General features: G+C 34.8%; 1 protein-coding gene across 2 annotated transcripts in view; it reads left to right on the top strand.

Moving 5' to 3' along the window:
• obe (activating signal cointegrator 1 complex subunit obelus) overlaps positions 1 to 23473 on the top strand; it is a 196930-nt gene that overhangs the window by 87684 nt on the left and 85773 nt on the right. For both annotated transcript variants that reach the window (XM_089098912.1, XM_089098905.1), the window contains exons 11-13: positions 5043 to 5369; positions 10852 to 11196; positions 23104 to 23355. In XM_089098912.1, the coding sequence (XP_088955038.1) occupies positions 5043 to 5369; positions 10852 to 11196; positions 23104 to 23355 (924 nt within the window). The remainder of the gene's footprint in view (positions 1 to 5042; positions 5370 to 10851; positions 11197 to 23103; positions 23356 to 23473) is intronic.

Below are 23473 nucleotides of genomic sequence, written 5' to 3'. Positions count from 1 at the left end.
TTGGAGTAGTAATGCTAGGAGATGCTAACGAACTCGATAGCAAATCGCTGGCCAGGTCACTTAACCTTAAAACTCTAGTCGATTTCCCAACAACTAAGGGGAATACTTCTCTGGATGTAATCCTGGCAAATCTTTCGGAATATTACCGGACTCCAAGTAAACTAGCACTACTTGGTGGAAGTTATCATTATGTGTTACAGTGGAACCCCTTGGAAAAAGTAAAGATTAAATATTCAGTAACCGAAGCTACTTCAAGGCCGATCACTGACCATGGTCTGCTGCATTTCGGTAACTGGATAACGGGAGAAAACTCGGTCGCGGTCTCTTCAGCTAAAGACTTGGATTCCCAAATAGAAGAATTCCATAATAAATTAAATTCAAAATTTCTCGATGCGTAAATTCAAAAATAAAGCAACTGATAAAACATAAATTGCACCTAATACGAAAAGGTCAAGTGAACCAAGCAAAACAGTTGGCAAACCAAATAAAATGGAAAATCAAAAAGGGACAAGTAAATTACTATGAAAATGAAGTTGACCATCTTTTGGTGTCCAAGCCGTCGCAGTTTTTCAGTAAAGTAAAAAGTCTGACTGGTCAAAGTTCTCAACCAGTTGACTTCATGAAGAAGCAGCCTCTAGAGAAAACTGCGAATAATTTAAATGCCCATTTTGCTTCAATTGTGCAATCATACCCCCCTCTACCACCTGAGGATCTTCCAGTAAGCTTAACTACTCCTTCAGATGATAATTTAATTGCTGATATTTCATCGGCAATTATGAGTCGTAAACTCTCTTCGTTAAAAAGAACTTCCGTTGTCCCTTTTGACATTCCAGTTGCTCTCATTAAAGCATTTGCTAAAGAATTATCACTTCCCCTTCAGATAATTTTCAATAATACAACAAAAACAGGATACTTTCCAAAGAAATTGAAGAAAGGGTTTATTACCCCCATTCCAAAGAAAGGAGCAGCTAATGATTTCTCTGGTGTCCGGCCAATCATAGTTACGTCAGTTTTTAGCAGAATATACAAAAGCTGTGTTGCCGCAAGGCTGAAAAAATACCTTCTGAAAGTAACGGATCGAAAACAATTTGGTAACATCCCTAAGTGTTCGAAAGCTCATTACCTTGTTAATTTAATTGATTTAATTTTAAAACACCCGGATGAACCTGGAAAATGGATAAATTTAATTGCAATTGATTTCAGAAAAGTATATGACCTTTTTGATCACAAAATCCTTTTAGAAAAAATGGCGGAAAAAAATATACCCAGCTTTATTATTAAAGTCATCAAGAGCTTCTTAACAAATAGAGAGCAAACTGTGAAGTATAAAAGACCAATTTTCCACTTCTCTGCCAGTTTTTTGTGGAATTCCACAAGGAACTGTGATCGGGCCGCTGGGGTTTCTCCTCATTATAAATGAAATTGCTGCTGAGCTGGAGGACAGATGGAAATACGTTGACGACTTGTTCTTAACGGAAATCGTATCTAAGGATTCGAAGAGCAATGCTGCTGGTTTCATCGACCAAGTTACCTCAGAGGCGGCTGAACTAAAAATGGTCGTGAATAAAGACAAATGCTCGGTCACGACATTTTCTTTTCTTCAGAATACTCAACCGTCTTTCGAACCTCCTATCGCTTCCGAGATAATAAGCCATAAAATAACTTTACTTGGTGTGGTGATTTCTTCTGGCCTCTCATGGCGGGAGAACGCAAAGACGATTGTAAAAAAAGCTAAAGGTGTAATCCAAATGCTAAAAACACTGGACAATTTTCGAGTTCCTAAGGACAACCTGAAACCAATAACTTGTACTTTCATCCACCCCTTAGTTGAATGTGCTTTTCTGGTTTGGCACTTTTCCCTTATCGATGATGAAAATGATGAAATAGAACGAGTTCGGAAGAGATCACTGCAAATCATTTATGGCGGTTCCCCTCTACCTTACTCCTTTTATACCTCAAGGAATTTAAACTTGAATCCCTTTCTTCCCGCCGAGAAAAATTATGCCAAAGATTTGGCTCCTCCCTCCTTCAACATCCCATCTACCGATCATTCCTTCTCCCACCTTTTGTCCCAATAAGATCTCGTCCCCCCAGGGAAGTGTCTGAGAAGGTTCCGAAACGAACCCCAGTCCACTGTAACACCATGTGCTACAGTGAAAGCTTTGTGCCAAGCTTTGTGAAATATTACAATGATCTCTAGTGTTTTTATTGTTTAGTTTATTTTATCCTGACGAAGTTGTATCAGACAATTTTATTCTCAATCTCAAGTGTTTTTATCGTTTAGTTTATTTATCCCGACAAAGTTTTATCAGACAACTTTATTTTGCTAATTATGAATAAGAGACATCATATTTGGGCTTTGCACACGAGAGCTATGTCTTGTTTTTGAATTAAATGAATTTGAATTTTGAATTTGAGTTAGATGAACATCACCTGAAACATTGAAAGATACCTTCCTTCTTTGCATGTTGTGATTTTATCAGTCACTACTGGAGTTTTGGAACAAAGGTGTCCCCTTGTTGTTTCCATAGGTGACTTCACAGATAACTGTATTATACTTCTGGTTAACCTTCTTCTAAACACTATCAGTGAAATGTTTGCCCCCTCTGGCTTCAGTGTCTGAAAAGAAGTATAAGCTTTTATGATGGTCATACCCAAGAGACCAAAGAACAGCCTATGCCACAACTTATAACACTTTCAATGACCCCCTTAAATTCCACGTGACGTGTCAGCATGATCGACTCCTATCATATATACGTTAAAGTCACTGACCGTTTTTGGACAAGGTGTGGTCGATTTGCTTCCGTCCTTGTTCTTCCTAGGAATTGTCGTCTTCTCAGTCGAGTGCCAATTGGACGCCAAAAAAGACATTTTTATTGTCTCTCCACTTCATAGCAATGTCTTGCTGAGAAATTTACCAATCTGAATCCCCTCCTTCCATCTTTTTGTCCTTGATAAGCTTAAGGAAATGCTTTCTTGTGTTCCTTATTGTTCCACACGGACGATTACCTTTTTCTTTCAAGCAGCACGGTAGTTAAACCGAAGTAAAATAATTGCCAAAGTACACCATGTGGAGTTGGCAATCATGTGGCAATCATGTGGCAAAATGTAATAAATTTCTCTATCCTCGCGCTGCCGGCTTCATAGGGTTAGGTGGCTTCATACTGGACCCAAATTTCATAATCTCGTCAATTGAGAGAGCGTCTGTCTCGTTCCAAGCACCTGACAACCTTATGTTCACCTTTTCAGTCAATGGTGGAATCTTGAATAGCTCGTCCTTATACCCTACGAGTATTTAGTCATATAGATGGATAAATAGTCCCATTTGACAGAACCTGTCTCTAGCCATGCTCTTACAAAGAGCTGAGACCTAAAAATCGTCAGAGCTCTCCCAGTACCTCTTCATATCTGGGAGTGTCGGGTATGACGTGATTATGTTGATGCCTAAGGAACCCATGACTTCAGTCATGTTCAAGGGCTTGAAGGTCCTGGAGGAGGCTATTTTACCCATCTTTTGCTGGGAGTATCGGTTAGTTTGCTCAAGAATCTATTCCAGTAAGTTCCTGTCCCACAACCGAAGGAAGAAGTCAGTCGGTGTGCTATAATCATCAAAAAGCTATATTTCGGTCCACTTTCTTCTAAAAAGGCTTCCATAGTTGGGGCTGCCAGTATTCGTTTCTTCCGTTTGGTTAAAAGCATATCGAAAGACCATGTTCTGTTTGCAGTTTTTGTGATAATAGGAAAGCCAGAAGCGACAGTTGAAAATCTAACAGCTTTTACTATAAGTTGTGCAGGATTCTTAGCAAACTTACGACCAACTGGAATGGCCAGTAGTATGGATTGAGCTTGACTGTTTGTGAGAAAGTTTAAGTTAGGTGACGCTGTATCACTTTGTGGCTCATCAAATCCAGTTTCCGCGATTTGAAGTGCATCATCTCTTCAATGCTGTGACCAGACTCATGCAAGGCCCTAAATCATCAGAGAGGCTGTGGTCTGATTTGAAGTTGGTGTTGAAGTCATAATCAGATAGCAATTCGTCTAGTAAAGTTGAAAGATCTCCAGTTTCTATCTTATTCTTTGTGTTCTAAAAAAAACAAAAAAAACACACACTCATTTTATAATAAAACACGAGACATGCGTACAGGGTCTACTAGCCTTTCTCGTGCACGTCAAGACAGCCTATTAATAATGTAAACAATGATAAAGATACTAAATGATAATATAAATTAATTTTAAGAAATGAAATTAATAAAACAATAAAATAAATAATAATATTTGAAATTAATAAAGAAATAATAATAAAAATATAAATAAATATATCTGTAAAAATAATAATATGTAAGTAAATATTTTAATAATAAACACTAAGAAATAATGAACAAATATAATAAATATATAGGAATAAATATAATAATTTTAACAAAATAATAAAAAAAACCTGCCTATCTACAATACCTTTTTCTTTCTGAGCCATTAATGCTACAATAGTATTATAATTGGTATTACCAATTAATTTTAACTCTCAATGCCAAGACTTGATTTGTTTGCAATTTTTTTAACGGTATGGAGCAAATACTGAATGAATGACGCTCACAATTTAAACTTATTTAATGTAATTGCATACATCTTTTGAAGAAAATCCTTATCAAAATATGTTGAGATAGTTCTTTCAAGGGACCCAATCAAAATAATGGGATTTTTGTATAGCTAGAGGGTACTGGATGATTTCGAAGAAAGAAATTTTATTTTTGCGACAGTAAATATAATAAAAATATGACCCTTGGTTTGGCTTTGTTTCCTCTCTGTTTAACTGAAAAGACTAATGTGGACATAAAAGGTTCCTTAAAAGTGTAAAAAAAACATAAAAAAAAAAACTACGCTGCTTACCTAAAACCTAAACACAAAACCTAAGTATAAACTTACTTAGGATCTGCTTGTTCTACTAACACGCTTAGTTGTGCTTATAATTTTGTCAACTTAGGTATAAGTAGTCACATTTGGTATTTAAAAAGTTTTGTTGAAGGTTTCATATTTTGTTACAGGTAATGGTTTTTGTTCATGCAAGAAATGCCACTCTTCGAACTGCCGAGACTTTACGAGAGATAGCCAAACAAAAGAATCAGCTTCAAGCTTTCCGTGCAGCCAATGACCCAAAATTTGGCAGTGCTGTCAAAACCCTCTCTAAGTCAAGAAACAAAAAACTAGGTGAAATTTTTCAAGATGGTTTTGGGATTCATCATGCTGGAATGTTGAGAAGTGACCGAACCATGGTCGAAAACCTGTTTCGAGATGGGCTGATCCGAGTGTTAGTCTGCACGGCAACTCTGGCGTGGGGAGTTAACCTTCCCGCCCATGCTGTAGTCATTAAGGTAAACTTTTCTTACTGTCTGCGAAAAAAAAGTTTGTCTCACTATTACGTTCTCTAACCACAAATTATCTCTAAAATAAGCATTTAGGTACGACTATCCCAAGATTTTGCCTTTTATTATGCAGTTTGCTAGATAAAGTTTTACCAGTGTTGTGAGAATTACGGATTGATTTATGCCTTAAAAAATTTAATTCTAAGGCCCAAACATCCAGATTTATTTGTATTTGAATTTATATTTATTTGTATTTTATTTATTTATACTTATTTATTTGTATTTTTATTACTTGTATATTATTTGTATTTATTTTTATTTGAAGTTTTGGAGTTTGTGAAGTATTGATTTTTGGTTATTGCGACCAGGAGCCGAGTGAGTGTAGGATTTTCATTTTTTCTTCTTTTTTTCTTTCTTTCCTCTTTTTCTCGTTTTTTCTCTTCTTTCTCTTTATTATGTTATTATAAGTGTTAATTTTAAGAGGGTAAATACTTCCGAACAAGCGTTAGCTTATGGAAGGTCATTTGTTTTTTGCGTTGTGTTGTTTTTGGAATAAACCCTTATCTTATCTTATTCCGGCATGTTGATTTCTATCTCGGCTTGTTGATATTATATGCGATTCTTTCTCGCTCTCTCTATTTCTTTTCATTCCATCTAAATTGTGAGCTTGTTGATATTATATGCGATTCTTTCTCGCTCTCTTTTAATTTTATTTCTTTTCATTCCATATAAATTGTGAGTTTGTTGATATTATATGCGATTATTTCTCGCTCTCTCTATTTCTTTTCATTACATCTAAATTGTGAGCTTGTTGATATTATATGCGATTCTTTCTCGCTCTCTTTTCATTTTATTTCTTTTCATTCCATCTAATTTGTGCGTTTGTTGATATTATATGCGATTCTTTCTCGCTCTCTCTATTTCTTTTCATTCCATCTAAATTGTGAGCTTGTTGATATTATATGCGATTCTTTCTCGCTCTCTTTTCATTTTATTTCTTTTCATTACATCTAAATTGTGAACTTGTTGATATTATATGCGATTCTTTCTCGCTCTTTTCATTTTATTTCTTTTCATTCCATCTAAATTGTGAGCTTGTTGATATTATATGCGATTCTTTCTCGCTCTCTCTATTTATTTTCATTCCATCTAAATTGTGAGCTTGTTGATATTATATGCGATTCTTTCTCGCTCTCTTTTCATTTTATTTCTTTTCATTCCATCTAAATTGTGATATTGTTGATATTATATTCGATTCTTTCTCGCTCTTTTCATTTTATTTCTTTTCATTCCATCTAAATTGTGAGCTTGTTGATATTATATGCGATTCTTTCTCGCTCTCTCTATTTCTTTTCATTCCATCTAAATTGTGAGTTTGCTTCGTAAGTAATTTCAGCCTTGTGCTTCAGATTCCTCTTAGACCAAAATGTTTTTCTTCTGAAAGGAAATACCGTAATATTCTGCCTATTTTTATGTAATAAATAGTGTTTATATATATAAATTGCCATAAAGCGGCAAACCTTATGCTTACGGTTTTTCTTAAAAATAAATCAATGCGAACAAGTATTTCTGTGCTGTTATATGCAAAACTATGCAAAACAGAAGCTGTATTTATTGCGGATTATATATGAATGTATATCAGGCCAGCGGAAATCCACCTTATATACATGGTTAGGCATCTATTCATCTAGAAAGAAAAAAATTAATTGCAGGGATCAACTTTTTGTTATACTCATGAATTCTGTGGACCATCTTTAATATTTTCTGTTTGCATTCAGACTCTCCATGAAGTATCATGGGGGTGGTTCTGTCCACTGAAAAAATCATGTTATGAATAGAGTAAAAGAATAATTTTCCCCAAAAAAACCTCGTGTATATTAGATTCTACTAAAAAATCTACGATCATTCCATGCAAGATGGATGAAGACACGGGGCCTATTTTCGTGTTAACCAAGGCATGTCGGCTGTGAAGAACTAGTATCTTTGTGTTTCTTTATCCTAACTAATCATTCAAACGATAATCAAAAAGCTAATCAGACTAGCAGTTCTGGAAAATCTGGAACAATTCGTGACACTGTTCTTCGTCTTGATCAGGATCACATTTATATGTGTTAAGAAATAATATCTCAAGTGCTAGTTTGTCATTTAGCTGTTATGTGAGAAATTAATAAGAAATTATTTTTTGTTGAAGGTAAGATTGTACCCTTTGGTTCCTTCTGAGAGAACTCTTCGGCTCAGAACCAGAAACGCTTGCCTTTGATCAGTATTTTCGCAGTAACTGGGTGCTTTTTCAGCTGAACCTCTGGTCTGAGTGAAAATGGGCTTCTAGTTGTATAGCGACGGAAAGTTTTGTCTGAAGTATAATCTTAATTTCTAAGAATAACTTGTGAAAAGACTCCAGAGCGTTTGTAAATTGTGGTATCGGTTCCAGCGAATGAGATCGTTTCATCAAGAAAATTCCCGCCAGTTTAAGACTGGAACATTTCCAAGGCTTAACAACTAATATAAAAAGGGATTTTGCAGCCTCCAACATAAGGGGGCGTAATTTTGTATGGAGAAGGGGGAGGAGGGCAACTGCCCCTCCCAGACCTCGATTTGCCCTCCCCCTGATCCCAGTTTGCCCCTCCCCCCGCTGAAATTTAGTTTCTTCAAAATCTTGTCAAAACTAAGATAAGCCTGTATAATTAAAGTATCCACAGAAACGGGTCAGTTTTCTTTACTACATATCTCTACCTTTCTGGTAGTATATGACTCATTTTTTCGGTTTTAACTGTTATTTTCACTTAATTTGGGAAAAACGGCTCCAACTTTGCCCCCCCCCCCAGGATGTTGAAAAAATTATGCCACTGTCCAACATTAAAAATGTTTGTGTTTTTGTGGTAAGAGGCCTAGGAGAGGTTTTAATTCGCTCTTTCTTTTTTATATAGGGACGCAATTCCGCCGGTAGAATTCTTGTATTTGGAAAACACATATAATAGGGAATTGCGTAGTATGTTTATCCTTCAGCTACTTGATTCTTGTTATTAATATTTACCATGATATTTACCTTTACCTATGTTTACCAAAACATTTACCTATGTTTTGTCTGTTATTGAATTCTTTTAATGTGTATCTCACCCTCTTTGAAACGTATTCCTTATGAAAAATAATTAGGCAATTAAACTGAAAGCGTATGTATAAATATTTGCATAAAATTTCTATGACAAGACTCAATTAAGAATTTGTTTGTTATCTTTGAAGGGGATCATGGAGCAAAATTACAAAAAATTTTATATGCTTTTTATTTTTATTTTAAACTTTTTTTTTTCTGTTGATGCAATGGTATGAGCTCAGGCACTAAATACTCTTCCTGTAATAAACTACTACCCTAAAAGCTGTTTCCATGCCACGAAAGAATTTTAGCTGTATAATTCACGTAATATACCCCTGCTTAGTTAATCTTGGGGATCTTGTTTATAAATCATTTGTGTTTTCCAGTCGATGACTGTAATACCACAGTTGGTAGGTCTCACTAAGAAAATGAACTAAAATAATATTGAAAGGCTCTGTGTGTTTTTTTGTGTGTGTATTTGTGGGAGAGAGAGGGAGAGAAAGAAGTAGGGAAATGGAGAGAGATATATATTGTATATAAGTGTATGCCGATAATATACCCTCAATTTCAGTCAGGACAAATGATGTAACATTTTCTCTTTGGTTTTTGTTTTGTAGTAGTTTATTAGGTTCAGCTAACTTTCATTTGCTTGAATTGACATATAAAAACATAGTTAAAACAACCAAAAACTATTTTGTAGATTCAAGAATAATATTCCTGAATCAGCTTTCGTAAATGTATGTGTAAATATGGTTGCATAGAAAGACGTTCTATTTGTAATGAGCATGGTTAAAGAATAATTTCTTTATTCCTTAAAGAAATTAATAAAGAAATATACACCAAAAAAAGGAAGGTCAAAACCTGAAATGAACATAAATTATACTGAACTGTTCACCCTCAGCCCCCCCCCCCGTTTGTTATCCTAAAATTTTACTTGTTTACCACTAAAAACTTAGTAATGCACACTATTTTATTCTGAGGGCTCAGACATGCTAAATTTGATGGTTTCATCATCCCGAAGGTGAAGATAGCCTCGGGTTTGTTTCCCCCTTTTTTCCGTAACTGTGGAAACTTTTTATGATATAGCTTCTATACTTAATCATAAGCTTAATAATTATTACGCATAATCAGCATAAAAGATAGATTTTATCTGTTTGTTTTGTTCTCAAATTTCCGTTTTCTAGAGTTTTACTTTCTATGGTGAAATTTCACTTTGGTTATTCACTAATTTTTAATTATTCTGGGGGGGGGGCTCAGACATGCTAAAATTGATGCTTTAATCATCCCGAGTTGAACATAGCCTCGGGTTTGTTTCCCCCTTTTTTCCGAAACTGTGGAAACTTTTTATGGTATAGCTTCTATACTTAATCATAAGCTTAATAATTATTACGCATAATCAGCATAAAAGTTAGATTTTCACTGTTTGTTTTGTTCTCAAATTTCCGTTTTCTAGAGTTTTACTTTCTATGGTGAAATTTCACTTTGGTTATTCACTAATTTTTAATTATTCTGGGGGGGGGGGGGGGCTCAGACATGCTAAAATTGATGCTTTAATCATCCCGAGTTGAACATAGCCTCGGGTTTGTTTCCCCCTTTTTTCCGAAACTCTGGAAACTTTTTATGATATAGATTCCATACTTAATCATAAGCTTAATAGTTATTACGCAGAATCAGCATAACAATTAGATTTTCACTGTTTGTTTTGTTCTCAAATTTCCGTGTTCTAGAGTTTCACTTTCTACGGAGAAATTTCACTTTGGTTATTCACTAATTTTTAATTATTCTGGGGGGGCTCAGACATGCTAAATTTGATGGTTTAATCATTCCGAAGTTGAACATAGCCTCGGGTTTGTTTCCCCCTTTTTCCGAAACTGTGGAAACTTTTTATGCTACAGCTTCTTTACTTGATCATAAACTTAATAATTATTACGTCAGAATCAGCATAAAAGTTAGATTTTCACTGTTTATTTTGTTCTCAAAATTCCGTTTTCTAGAGTTTTCGTTCTACGGAGAAATTTCACTTTGGTTATTCACTAATGTTTAATTATTCTGGGGGGATCAGTCATGCTAAATTTGATGGTTTAATCATCCCGAAGTTGAAGATAGCCTCGGGTTTGTTTCCCCCTTTTTTCCGAAACTGTGGAAAATTTTTATGCTACAGCTTCTATACTTAATCATAAGCTTAATAATTATTACGTCAGAATCAGCATAAAAGTTAGATTTTCACTGTTTATTTTGTTCTCGGATTTCCATTTTCTAGAGTTTTACTTTCTGCGGAGAAATTTCACTTTGGTTATTGTTTTTCGCCGTGAACGGCTGGATCGAACGTGAACGTTAACGGCTATCAATCATTAATTTTGGGTTCGTTTTGGTAAAATTTTCTTACATTTTCTTTCTTAGGGAACTGAAATTTATGACAGCAAGAAAGGAAGTTTTGTTGACCTTGGCATTTTGGATGTTCTCCAAATCTTTGGTCGTGCTGGACGACCTCAGTATGACACAAGTGGCCATGGGATGATCCTCACCAGTCATGAAAAATTATCGCATTACCTTTCGCTGATTACGCACCAATACCCAATTGAATCAAACTTTATTGTGAACATGACTGATAATTTGAATGCTGAAATTTCACTTGGAACAGTTTCAAATGTATCAGAGGCTGTGGAATGGCTGAGCTATACGTATTTATTTGTCCGCATGAGAAAGAATCCCCTTGGTTATGGTATCAAATACGAAGATGCTGCGGTAAGAATATGTCCTATTATTTTGGATTGATTTTTTAGCTGTAAATGAATTATCCTTTTCTTGATATAAAGAGTCTCGTTCTTGTCTCGATCAAAAATGGGATTTTTTTACTGGCCAAACAAAAAAACAAACAACATTGTGAAAGGACAATCGCCTTTCTTCTTCAGCGCGAACAAAAAAATATTTAAGGAAAATGCCAAAAAATAGGGTAAAAAAAAAACTTTGGTTCGCTCTTTTGTTTGTTAGGTATTTGGTTTTAATTCTTCTAATTTTATTTTATTTTTTATTATTCATCTTTTGATTTTGATTTTTTCTTTACTCTATTTTTTGGCATTTTTCCTAAATATTCTTTCGTTTGGCCTTAAAAAACAAAAAAACATTTTTTATCGTTTCCTTTTTATATTATGGCATGCCAATGTGGTTGAAGAGATGATATCCTTGTCTTGCACATGGTTCCAATATAATTTTGAAAATTTCAGTGTTGCTACTTGTATATTTACCTGTTTATTGGAAGTGAGTTTAAATACAGAAAGATATACGGAGAGGCCGTTTTATGTATATATAATTAGCTAAAGTAAACCCCAATCTAATTATGACATTTATTTACAGACATCCATAACGACCCATGTTAATGCTGCGCAAAAATGCACGCAGCATTTTTTTTCGGGGGGAGGGGGGGGTCGAAAATAATAACAAATATAGTTTGTTTGACAATTTGAAAACGAACTGCCCAGAAATACAGGAAAACTTAGGATTTTGGAGAGGCTTGGGTGCCGAGCCCCCTTACCCCTACGTACGTCCCTGATGTAATGTAATAAAACTAAGATTATTCAGTGCTGCTAAATACCTTTCTGTTAATTCAGCCACAACTCTTGTTTAACAGCCACAACTCTAGAGAGAAAGCTTAGGTTACTAGTTGATCTGTTGCAGAACAGGCACTGAGTTTCAACTGTCTGTCACGATGAATTTTGCCGTAAAAAGACAACGAAAATATAATCTTTAAGTATCAGAGTTAGTAGGTAACTCGAAATAATCTTTAATTAATAAAATAATAGAATCCTTATTTAATAAACTAAATAATAAAATCCTTAAATTGATAACACATTCTTAATTAGTTAATTAATATCATTAAGCTAATAAATCTTTCATATGAGTGAATTGTATAAAATATATGAGACGCTATGAGATCAGTTGAAAATTTTTAAATAAAATGCTTGTTTTATATATAGTTTTATATATATTTATATATATAGTTTTATTTATATATATATATATAGTTTTATATTTAATCGTTGGACTATGTGTTCATCATATGTCATCGTTTGATAGGTAATAGTTCAAAGATTATTTACTACAATACCATACGACAGAAAAACGGTTAAGCAATATTGTAAATAGTTTCTGAGACCAGACCACAGTTGCTAAACATGACAAGATGAGAAAAAGATCCGTAAAGAAGAAAAACGAAGATAGTTCCAGCCAGTGAAATTGCCAAAACAGTGTAAATACTTTAGCCGAGATCTCCGCGCAGCCGTTCTCTGAAATAGAAAAATAAAAATAGAAAAATACAATGAATTCTAAATAAATAAAATAACAAAAATATGTTAAATGTAAAAATATAATGATAAATTGTTTTTTTTTTTTGGGGGGGGGGGGGTTAACAAAAGATACTCTACAAAACGCATCAAAAATTCGTTTATATGCCTTTTTGTTACTTTTTTACTAGTCGGAATAAAAGGGGGAGGGTTCAAAATCCGGTGCAGAAATAAAAAAGTAAAAATATAAAAATACAATAAATTCTAAATAAATAAAATAACAAAAAATATGTTAAATGTAAAAGCATAATGATAAGATGTTTTTTGGGGGGTTAACAAAAGATACTCTACAAAACGCACCAAAAATTTGTTTATATGCATTTTTGTTACTTTTTTAATAGTCAGAATAAAATGGGGAGGAGGGTTAAAAATCGAGTGCAGAAATAGAAAAATAAAAATAGAAAAATACATTAAATTCTAAATAAATAAAATAACAAAAAATATGTTAAGTATAAAAGCATAATGATAAAATGTTTTTTGGGGGGTTAACAAAAGATACTCTACAAAACGCACCAAAAATTTGTTTATATGCATTTTTGTTACTTTTTTACTAGTCGGAATAAAAGGGGGAGGGTTCAAAATCCGGTGCAGAAATAAAAAAATAAAAATAGAAAAATACAATAAAATCTAAATAATAAAATAACAAAAAATATGTTAAATGTAAAAATATAATTATAAAATGTTTTTTTCGGGGGGTTAACAAAAGATACTCTACAAAACGCACCAAAAATTTGTTTATATGTATTTTTATTACTTTTTTACTAGTCGGAATAAAAGAGGGAGGAGGGTTAAAAATCGAGTGCAGAAATAGAAAAATAAAAATAGAAAAATACATTAAATTCTAAATAAATAAAATAACAAAAAATATGTTAAATGTAAAAGCATAATGATAAAATGTTTTTTGGGGGGTTAACAAAAGATACTCTACAAAACGCACCAAACATTTGTTTATATGCATTTTTGTTACTTTTTTACTAGTCGGAATAAAAGGGGAAGGAGGGTTCAAAATCCGGTGCAGAAATAAAAAAATTAAAATAAAAAAATACAATAAAATCTAAATAATAAAATAACAAAAAATATGTTAAATGTAAAAATATAATTATAAAATGTTTTTTTCGGGGGGTTAACAAAAGATACTCTACAAAACGCACCAAAAATTTGTTTATATGTATTTTTATTACTTTTTTACTAGTCGGAATAAAAGAGGGAGGAGGGTTAAAAATCGAGTGCAGAAATAGAAAAATAAAAGTAGAAAAATACATTAAATTCTAAATAAATAAAATAACAAAAAATATGTTAAGTATAAAAGCATAATGATAAAATGTTTTTTGGGGGGTTAACAAAAGATACTCTACAAAACGCACCAAAAATTTGTTTATATGCATTTTTGTTACTTTTTTACTAGTCGGAATAAAAGGGGGAGGAGGGTTCAAAATCCGGTGCAGAAATAAAAAATAAAAATAGAAAAATACAATTAAATCTAAATAATAAAATAACAAAAAATATGTTAAATGTAAAAGCATAATGATAAGATGTTTTTTTGGGGGGTTAACAAAAGATACTCTACAAAACGCACCAAAAATTTGTTTATATGTATTTTTATTACTTTTTTACTAGTCGGAATAAAAGAGGGAGGAGGGTTAAAAATCGAGTGCAGAAATAGAAAAATCAAAATAGAAAAATACATTAAATTCTAAATAAATAAAATAACAAAAAATATGTTAAGTATAAAAGCATAATGATAAAATGTTTTTTGGGGGGTTAACAAAAGATACTCTACAAAACGCACCAAAAATTTGTTTATATGCATTTTTGTTACTTTTTTACTAGTCGGAATAAAAGGGGGGAGGGTTCAAAATCCGGTGCAGAAATAAAAAAAATAGAAATAGAAAAATACAATAAAATCTAAATAATAAAATAACAAAAAATATTTTAAATGTAAAAATATAATTATAAAATGTTTTTTTCGGGGGGTTAACAAAAGATACTCTACAAAACGCACCAAAAATTTGTTTATATGTATTTTTATTACTTTTTTACTAGTCGGAATAAAAGAGGGAGGAGGGTTAAAAATTGAGTGCAGAAATAGAAAAATAAAAATAGAAAAATACATTAAATTCTAAATAAATAAAATAACAAAAAATATGTTAAATGTAAAAGCATAATGATAAAATGTTTTTTGGGGGGTTAACAAAAGATACATTACAAAACGCACCAAAAATCTGTTTATATACATTTCTGTTACTTTTTTACTAGTCGGAATAAAAGGGGGAGGAGGGTTAAAAATACATTAAATTCTAAATAAATAAAATAAATTATGTCAAAATTATGGTTTTATTTTAAATATTGTGTTTTGTAATTACAAAAGCAACTAGATGTGGCTATTATATTTAATATGAGTCCTTTAACAGTTCTCCACAATGTTCCACTTTCCGCAAGCAGTAGAGAAGAAGAAGAAAAAAAGAGGACACGTAAGGGCTTCCCTTGCACAAAAAAAAAATGTGTTTAAATAATTTTATATGTCTGCCATAGAAAAAGCCGAGAAGAGGCGAGAGGCTTCTCTCTAAACCATATTATGCACTTAGTGTTTAAATAATTCTACATGTCTGCCATAGAAAAAGCCGGGAAGAGGCGAGAGGCTTCTCTCTAAACCATATTATGCACGTAGTGTTTAAATAATTCTACAACTCTGCCATAGAAAAAGCCAAGAAGAGGCGAGAGGCTTCTCTCTAAACCATATTATGCACTTAGTGTTTAAATAATTCTACATGTCTGCCATAGAAAAAGCCGGGAAGAGGCGAGAGGCGTCTCTCTAAACCATATTATGCACTTAGTGTTTAAATAATTCTACATGTCTGCCATAGAAAAAGCCGGGAAGAGGCGAGAGGCTTCTCTCTAAACCATATTATGCACTTAGTGTTTAAATAATTCTACATGTCTGCCATAGAAAAAGCCAAGAAGAGGCGAGAGGCTTCTCTCTAAACCATATTATGCACTTAGTGTTTAAATAATTCTACATGTCTGCCATAGAAAAAGCCGGGAAGAGGCGAGAGGCTTCTCTCTAAACCATATTATGCACTTAGTGTTTAAATAATTCTACATGTCTGACATAGAAAAAGCCGAGAAGAGGCGAGAGGCTTCTCTCTAAACCATATTATGCACTTAGTGTTTAAATAATTCTACATGTCTGCCATAGAAAAAGCCTAGAAGAGGCGAGAGGCTTCTCTCTAAACCATATTATGCACTTAGTGTTTAAATAATTCTACATGTCTGCCATAGAAAAAGCCGGGAAGAGGCGAGAGGCTTCTCTCTAATCCATATTATGCACTTAGTGTTTAAATAATTCTACATGTCTGCCATAGAAAAAGCCAAGAAGAGGCGAGAGGCTTCTTTCTAAACTATATTATGCACTTAGTGTTTAAATCATTCCACACGTCTGTCATAGAAAAAGCTAGGAAGAAGCGAGAGGCTTCTTTCTAAACCATTATTGGAGGTGTAAGGTACGGGGGTCACCACTTATTGGTGCAAAAATGGCGCAAAAAGGTTGCTATGCCACTTACTCGAGTGGGAGAGCCCCTTGTCGGCCCAAAGGTTAGTGGGATTTCCGCGCTTACTCCAACGGTTCCATGTCTACTAGCGTGATCGAATGGTCCCAGGGGCCACTTTTAAGGCCAAGGGTTACCGGTAATATTTCTAACTATCTCTTTAGACTCGACCTAGGCTGAAAAGTCAAAGATTATATAGTATAAAAAATTTTACTGTAATCAAGACACGCTACAAAAAGGAACTCAAAACGGAACTCAAATGGAACTAAAGACAAAAATCTTACGATTAACGAATACACTTTAAGACGCGCGCTTGCGCGCGCACCTCTGACCAAAGGCGATGAATGGCCGAATCAAATTAGACTCCCAGCATCCTTTGAAGCTTTTCAAGCTGTAAATTTAAGCTGTATGAGTCATCGCTCAACTGGCTTTTTCAGACGCTCGCTAATTAGTGGATTCTTCAAACATCGTAATAAAAGCTTTCCCGGGATTTAGATATTTAACATAAATGAAGTTAAATTTATAAAAAGGACATTTTTTCTGAAACAAAAGAGGCCAAAGGTCCCAACAACCATATTATGCGCTTAGTGTTTAAATCACTCCACATGTCTGTCATAGAAAAAGCCAGGAAGAAACGAGAGGCGAAGAAGGGGAGAACAATTAGCAGAGCAAGATAGAATACAAACTTTCCCATAATCGAGTCTCCTCTCCTGAATTACTTTCATTAAATTTAACTAAACCAACATCATAATTAAGCTTAAAACACCAGAGCCACCCAGTGGCATCAGCAATGAACATAGGCAACATGAGAGAGATGCTTCTGACAATTTTTCTAAAATAGGCTTTAATCCCAACGAGAATCCTGCTGCAGTTGGCAATTAAGAAAGATTCGCACAAATAGGTTTAGTTTCTTTTGATGAAGTTATCCTTAGTTAATTATGTCCTTTTTTTTACTTTTAATCAAATACTATCGCGACTCATAAACAATTCAGAAAAAGACCTTGAAACTTATGGCCGCCAGAAGAAATAGCCCGATTATGTACAAAACAGCTTATCAGCAAATCAGGGTAATCGAGAATCCTGTCTTACAGGGAAAATATTCTGTCTTACTGGGTTATACATACACCGCAAAGAATTTATATAACGCATGTCTTAAGTTTTAGACCGAAGCATTTCCCATAAATTTAGTCTTTTATGCGGCTACTATTTATTATGATTATCTTCCTTTAGTTATTTGTTGTGTCTGCCTTTTTCTACTTTTTGCTACTACACCTGCCCTTTTTCCATCAATCTAATAGTTTATTTATATTTGAAATATAGGAACCAATTATAAACTAAAAACTGCAATATGTTAACCAGCGACGTAACATAAATAGTTTCTTAGGTTAATAGAATATGGATGGCAATATTTATTCTTTGCTTAGGCTATATGTTTCAAGTGAAAATTTACTACTAATGAGCTGGGGGAGAGGAGATAAAGTTAGAAAGTAGTAATCCCTCCCCATATTTGTCTAACGTCTCTAAAAAATTATTCATATTTTACCAATATACCTACTATAAACTTCTCACACCGTGTATTTCATGTACAAATACATGGAAGTTTTAGGTATCTACAAATACCAAATAGCACTTTTGCTTCAACTTCGAGCTTCATGATCATGCTGCTCCAACAGAGAAAAGCTTCATTATAAGCAGATCAGCTACTGAAGCGTAATCTTGCTTCAAATACGAAACTTGCTCACCAAACAGAGACAGAATATCAGAGGGGTTGGCGCAAAGTAAAAAGAAACTTGCTCATCAAACAGAGACAGAATATCAGAAGGGTTGGCACAAAGAGTAATAGGAGATATGTTCGAGTAAAAAGAGATATGATATAGTCCACAAGATTCGGTATTCACGGGTTCAGTACAAAAAGAAGATGCGAGATAGTTCGCACGATTCTGCAATCAAGGGTTCATTGTAGAAAGAAATGCGCTACCAAGCTCAGAGTAAAAGCTCAATTTGTGCGAATCCGCTGAGGGAGAGTAAAAGGAAATATGATACAGGCTTTTGTCCGCACGATTCGGGATTCACGGTTTCAGTACAAAAAGAAGATGCGAGATAGTTCGCACGATTCTGCAATCAAGGGTTCATTGTAGAAAGAAATGCGCTACCAAGCTCAGATTAAAAGCTCAATTTGTGCGAATCCGCTGAGGGAGAGTACAAGGAAATATGATACAGGCTTTTGTCCGCACGATTCGGGATTCACGGTTTCAGTACAAAAAGAAGATGCGAGATAGTTCGCACGATTCTGCAATCAAGGGTTCATTGGAGAAAGAAATGCGCTACCAAGCTCAGAGTAAAAGCTCAATTTGTGCGAATCCGCTGAGGGAGAGTAAAAGGAAATATGATACAGGCTTTTGTCCGCACGATTCGGGATTCACGGTTTCAGTACAAAAAGAAGATGCGAGTTAGTTCGCACGATTCTGCAATCAAGGGTTCATTGGAGAAAGAAATGCGCTACCAAGCTCAGAGTAAAAGCTCAATTTGCGCGAATCCGCTGAGGGAGAGTAAAAGGAAATATGATACAGGCTATTGTCCGCACGATTCGGTATTCACGGGTTCAGTACAAAGCGAAGAAGATATGAGATAGTTCGCACGATTCTGCAGTCAAGGCTTCTTTGCAAAAAGAAATGCGCTACCAAGCTCAGAGTAAAAGCTCAATTTGCGCGAAACCGCTGAGTGAGAGTAAAAGCAGATATGATATAGTCCGCACGATTCGGTATTCACGGGTTCAGTACAAAGAGAAGAAGATATGAGATAGTTCACACGATTCTGCAATCATGTGTTCATTACAAAAAGAAATCCACTGCCAAGCTAAGAACAAAAGCTCGATTCGCGCGAAAACGCTGAGGGAGAGTAAAAGGAGATATGTTGAAGTAAAAGGAGATATGATATAGTCCGCACGATTCGGTATTCATGGGTTCAGTACAAAGAGAAGAAGACAGGAGATAGTTCGCACGTTTCTGCAATCAAGGGTTCATTGCAGAAAGAAATGCGCTACCAAGCTCAGAGTAAAAGCTCAATTTGTGCGAAACCGCTGAGTGAGAGTAAAAGCAGATATGATATAGTCCGCACGATTCGGTATTCACGGGTTCAGTACAAAGAGAAGAAGATATGAGATAGTTCACACGATTCTGCAATCATGTGTTCATTACAAAAAGAAATCCACTGCCAAGCTTAGAACAACAGCTCGATTCGCGCGAAAACGCTGAGGGAGAGTAAAAGGAGATATGTTGACGTAAAAGGAGATATGATATAGTCCGCACGATTCGGTATTCACGGGTTCAGTACAAAGAGAAGAAGACAGGAGATAGTTCGCACGATTCTGCAATCAAGGGTTCATTGCAGAAAGAAATGCGCTACCAAGCTCAGAGTAAAAGCTCAATTTGCGCGAAACCGCTGAGTGAGAGTAAAAGCAGATATGATATAGTCCGCACGATTCGGTATTCACGGGTTCAGTACAAAGAGAAGAAGATATGAGATAGTTCACACGATTCTGCAATCATGTGTTCATTACAAAAAGAAATCCACTGCCAAGCTTAGAACAAAAGCTCGATTCGTGCGAAAACGCTGAGGGAGAGTAAAAGGAGATATGTTGAAGTAAAAGGAGATATGATATAGTCCGCACGATTCGGTATTCATGGGTTCAGTACAAAGAGAAGAAGACAGGAGATAGTTCGCACGTTTCTGCAGTCAAGGGTTCATTGCAGAAAGAAATGCGCTACCAAGCTCAGAGTAAAAGCTCAATTTGTGCGAAACCGCTGAGTGAGAGTAAAAGCAGATATGATATAGTCCGCACGATTCGGTATTCACGGGTTCAGTACAAAGAGAAGAAGATATGAGATAGTTCACACGATTCTGCAATCTTGTGTTCATTACACAAAGAAATCCACTGCCAATCTTAGAACAATAGCTCGATTCGCGCGCAAACGCTGAGGGAGAGTAAAAGGAGATATGTTGAAGTAAAAGGAGATATGATATAGTCCGCACGATTCGGTCTTCATGGGTTCAGTACAAAGAGAAGAAGACAGGAGATAGTTCGCACGTTTCTGCAATCAAGGTTTCATTGCAGAAAGAAATGCGCTACCAAGCTCAGAGTAAAAGCTCAATTTGCGCGAAACCGCTGAGTGAGAGTAAAAGCAGATATGATATAGTCCGCACGATTCGGTATTCACGGGTTCAGTACAAAGAGAAGAAGATATGAGAGAGTTCACACGATTCTGCAATCATGTGTTCATTACAACAAGAAATCCACGGCCAAGCTTAGAACAACAGCTCGATTCGCGCGAAAACGCTGAGGGAGAGTAAATGGAGATATGGTGTCGTAAAAGGAGATATGATATAGTCCGCACGATTCGGTATTCAGGGGTTCAGTACAAAGAGAAGAAGACAGGAGATAGTTCGCACGTTTCTGCAATCAAGGGTTCATTGCAGAAAGAAATGCGCTACCAAGCTCAGAGTAAAAGCTCAATTTGTGCGAATCCGCTGAGGGAGAGTAAAAGAAGACATGTTGAAGTAAAAGGAGATACGATATATTTTGCACGATTCGGCATTCACGGCTTCAGTACAAAGAGAAGAAGATATGAGATAGTTCGCACGATTCTGCAATCACAGGTTCAGTAGATAAATAAATGCGTTATCAAGCTCAGAATGGTTTGCACGAATCCGCTGAGGCAGAGTAAAAGCAGATATGTAGCAGAAAATAAATTTTATAGGAGATGGGGGAAAACTGAAAATTACATTTGTTATATATTTTTTTTTTTTTTTTTTTTTTTTTTTTTTTTTTTTACTGATATTAATGATCAACTGCGTGTAAGGGAAAGATTTTCTTAGCCATCCAAGGCACGAAAACAACTTTGTTATTAAAAGCTGAAATTTTAACTGTTTCTAATAGTGATGAAAGAAGCATATAGAAAATGTATTTGGCACAATTTTCCATCGATTTAACTTTAAAACGGTACCAATAATTGCTTTATTTAGTCCAATTTAAACTGTTTCTAAATATTTTGTATTTTCCAACTATTTCTGCGAGTTGGAACAGGGAATGCAGAGGAGCGATGAAACGTGCTGAATCCGTTTATCAGTTCCGTTTCAGCCAATCAATTCCATTTCGACAAATAAAAACATTCAATATTTCAGGTTCGCCATAACCAAACGGTTGAATATATGGTAAATAAAAACGAATAATATCCATTACAAATCCTTAAATTCATAATAATGTAATAGGAATAATTAATATAAAATTAAGAATAATAATAAAAAACAACAGCAATAAAAAATACAATGAAATACAACACGATGAATTTTCAATTACAACAGACAGAACTATCCTCGTAATACTGATGCATAGAAGAAAACAAAATCCTGGTTACATATTTACTGTCGTTACATTTTAATCTTTAACAATCATATGTTGATTATGACAATATTTGCAGTCTTAGGTGATGATTATACTAGTGTTACTATCGTCAAGCGGCGACACATGTATAACATATTGTCTATTGACATTAGTAGAACATCTAAGTCCTATTATAAGCTCTAATAAATGTTATGAATCGTCTCCTTGGGAAATCTGATATTATTATATGTTTTTCTCTATATGATTGCTAATTTTCCTTCATCTTTGTATCCCTGGCATTAGTGCTCCTCCACAATATTCCTTCAAGATAATAAAAAGATATCCGTAAAGAAGTAAAAAAGAGGATAGTTCCAGGCTGTGAGGGTGCAGAAGCAGTGCAAATATTTCGGCCGAGATATCCACTCAGCCGTTCTCAGTGCAGAAATAGAAAAATATTTTGGGGGTCCCTTTTAAGTTTGTTTTATTTTTCCATTTCTGCACCGGATTTTGAACCCTCCTTCCCCTTTTATTCCGACTAGTAAAAAAGTAACAAAAATGCATATAAACAAATGTTTGGTGCGTTTTGTAGAGTATCTTTTGTTAACCCCCCAAAAAACATTTTATCATTATGCTTTTACATTTAACATATAAAGAAAGAACAAAGAAAGAAAATATTTTTTTTGTGCAAGGGAAGCCCTTACGTGTCCTCTTTTTTTCTTCTTCTTCTCTACTGCTTGCGGGAAGTGGAACATTGTGGAGAACTGTCAAAGGACTCATATTAAATATAATAGCCACATCTAGTTGCTTTTGTAATTACAAAACACAATATTTAAAATAAAACCATAATTTTGACATAAAAAAAATCCATCTTCGTATTCAAGATGATTAACGACGTCATACTTCAAAGGGTGCACTATTAACGATTTTACATACTTAAACTAATGCGTGGTATGTTTATATAATATTTGTACAAATCAGTTGAATAGATGTGTTGTATTGTATCGGAATAACAACGCTTCTTGACTACTATGGTCCTTGCGTTGGCCCTGCTGTGCGTTGCTATGGCCGAGTTCGAACTCTGGGTCCCATACAGACCGTATCCAGGAATTTTTTCGGGGGACAATAAGATTTTTTGGGGGGAGGTGTTATAATTTTTTTTAAAAGGCATCAAAATTTTGTTTATATTCATTTTTTTACGTTTTTACGAGTTGGACAAACATTTCAGGGAGGGGGGGGGGTCAAACCCACCCTTCCCCTGCATACAGTCCTGGTCCCGTTTTACCAAGCTGAGGTCAAACCCACTGTGCCACCCAACGACTGAATGGATGCAACTTGATAGTTGTATTATTTTGAATTGCCTACGGTTTATTTTGTCATTTATTTTCAGGATGATCCAATGCTCAGCAATTTCCGTCGTGAGCTAGTTTTCCATGCTGCACGTAGGCTTGATCACGCTCGAATGATACGGTTTGACGAAGTTACACAAACTTTAAACTCGACTGATTTAGGACGTGTTGCCAGTGATTTCTACGTTAAGTATGATACAGTAGAAGTGTTTAATGGTATGATAAAACCCGTTATGAATGAAGCAGAAATCCTACAAATGATGTCAAATGCACAGGAATTTGAACAGCTAAAGGTACTTTCGTTGCTTAACTATGCTATGGTGATGAGTAAAAGTTCTAGACTGTTGGAACATTTTGTTACCATCAGGATTGTATCTCCACTGTGATGGAACTCGATTACCAGAGAAAAGT

The sequence above is a fragment of the Artemia sp. Qi Xiang Cuo genome, chromosome 2 (genome assembly GCF_049724085.1).
Source record: "Artemia sp. Qi Xiang Cuo chromosome 2, ASM4972408v1, whole genome shotgun sequence".
Lineage (NCBI taxonomy): Eukaryota > Metazoa > Arthropoda > Branchiopoda > Anostraca > Artemiidae > Artemia > Artemia sp. Qi Xiang Cuo.
Note: the sequence above shows the minus strand (reverse complement) of the source record. Positions and strands in the feature narration are given on the sequence as shown.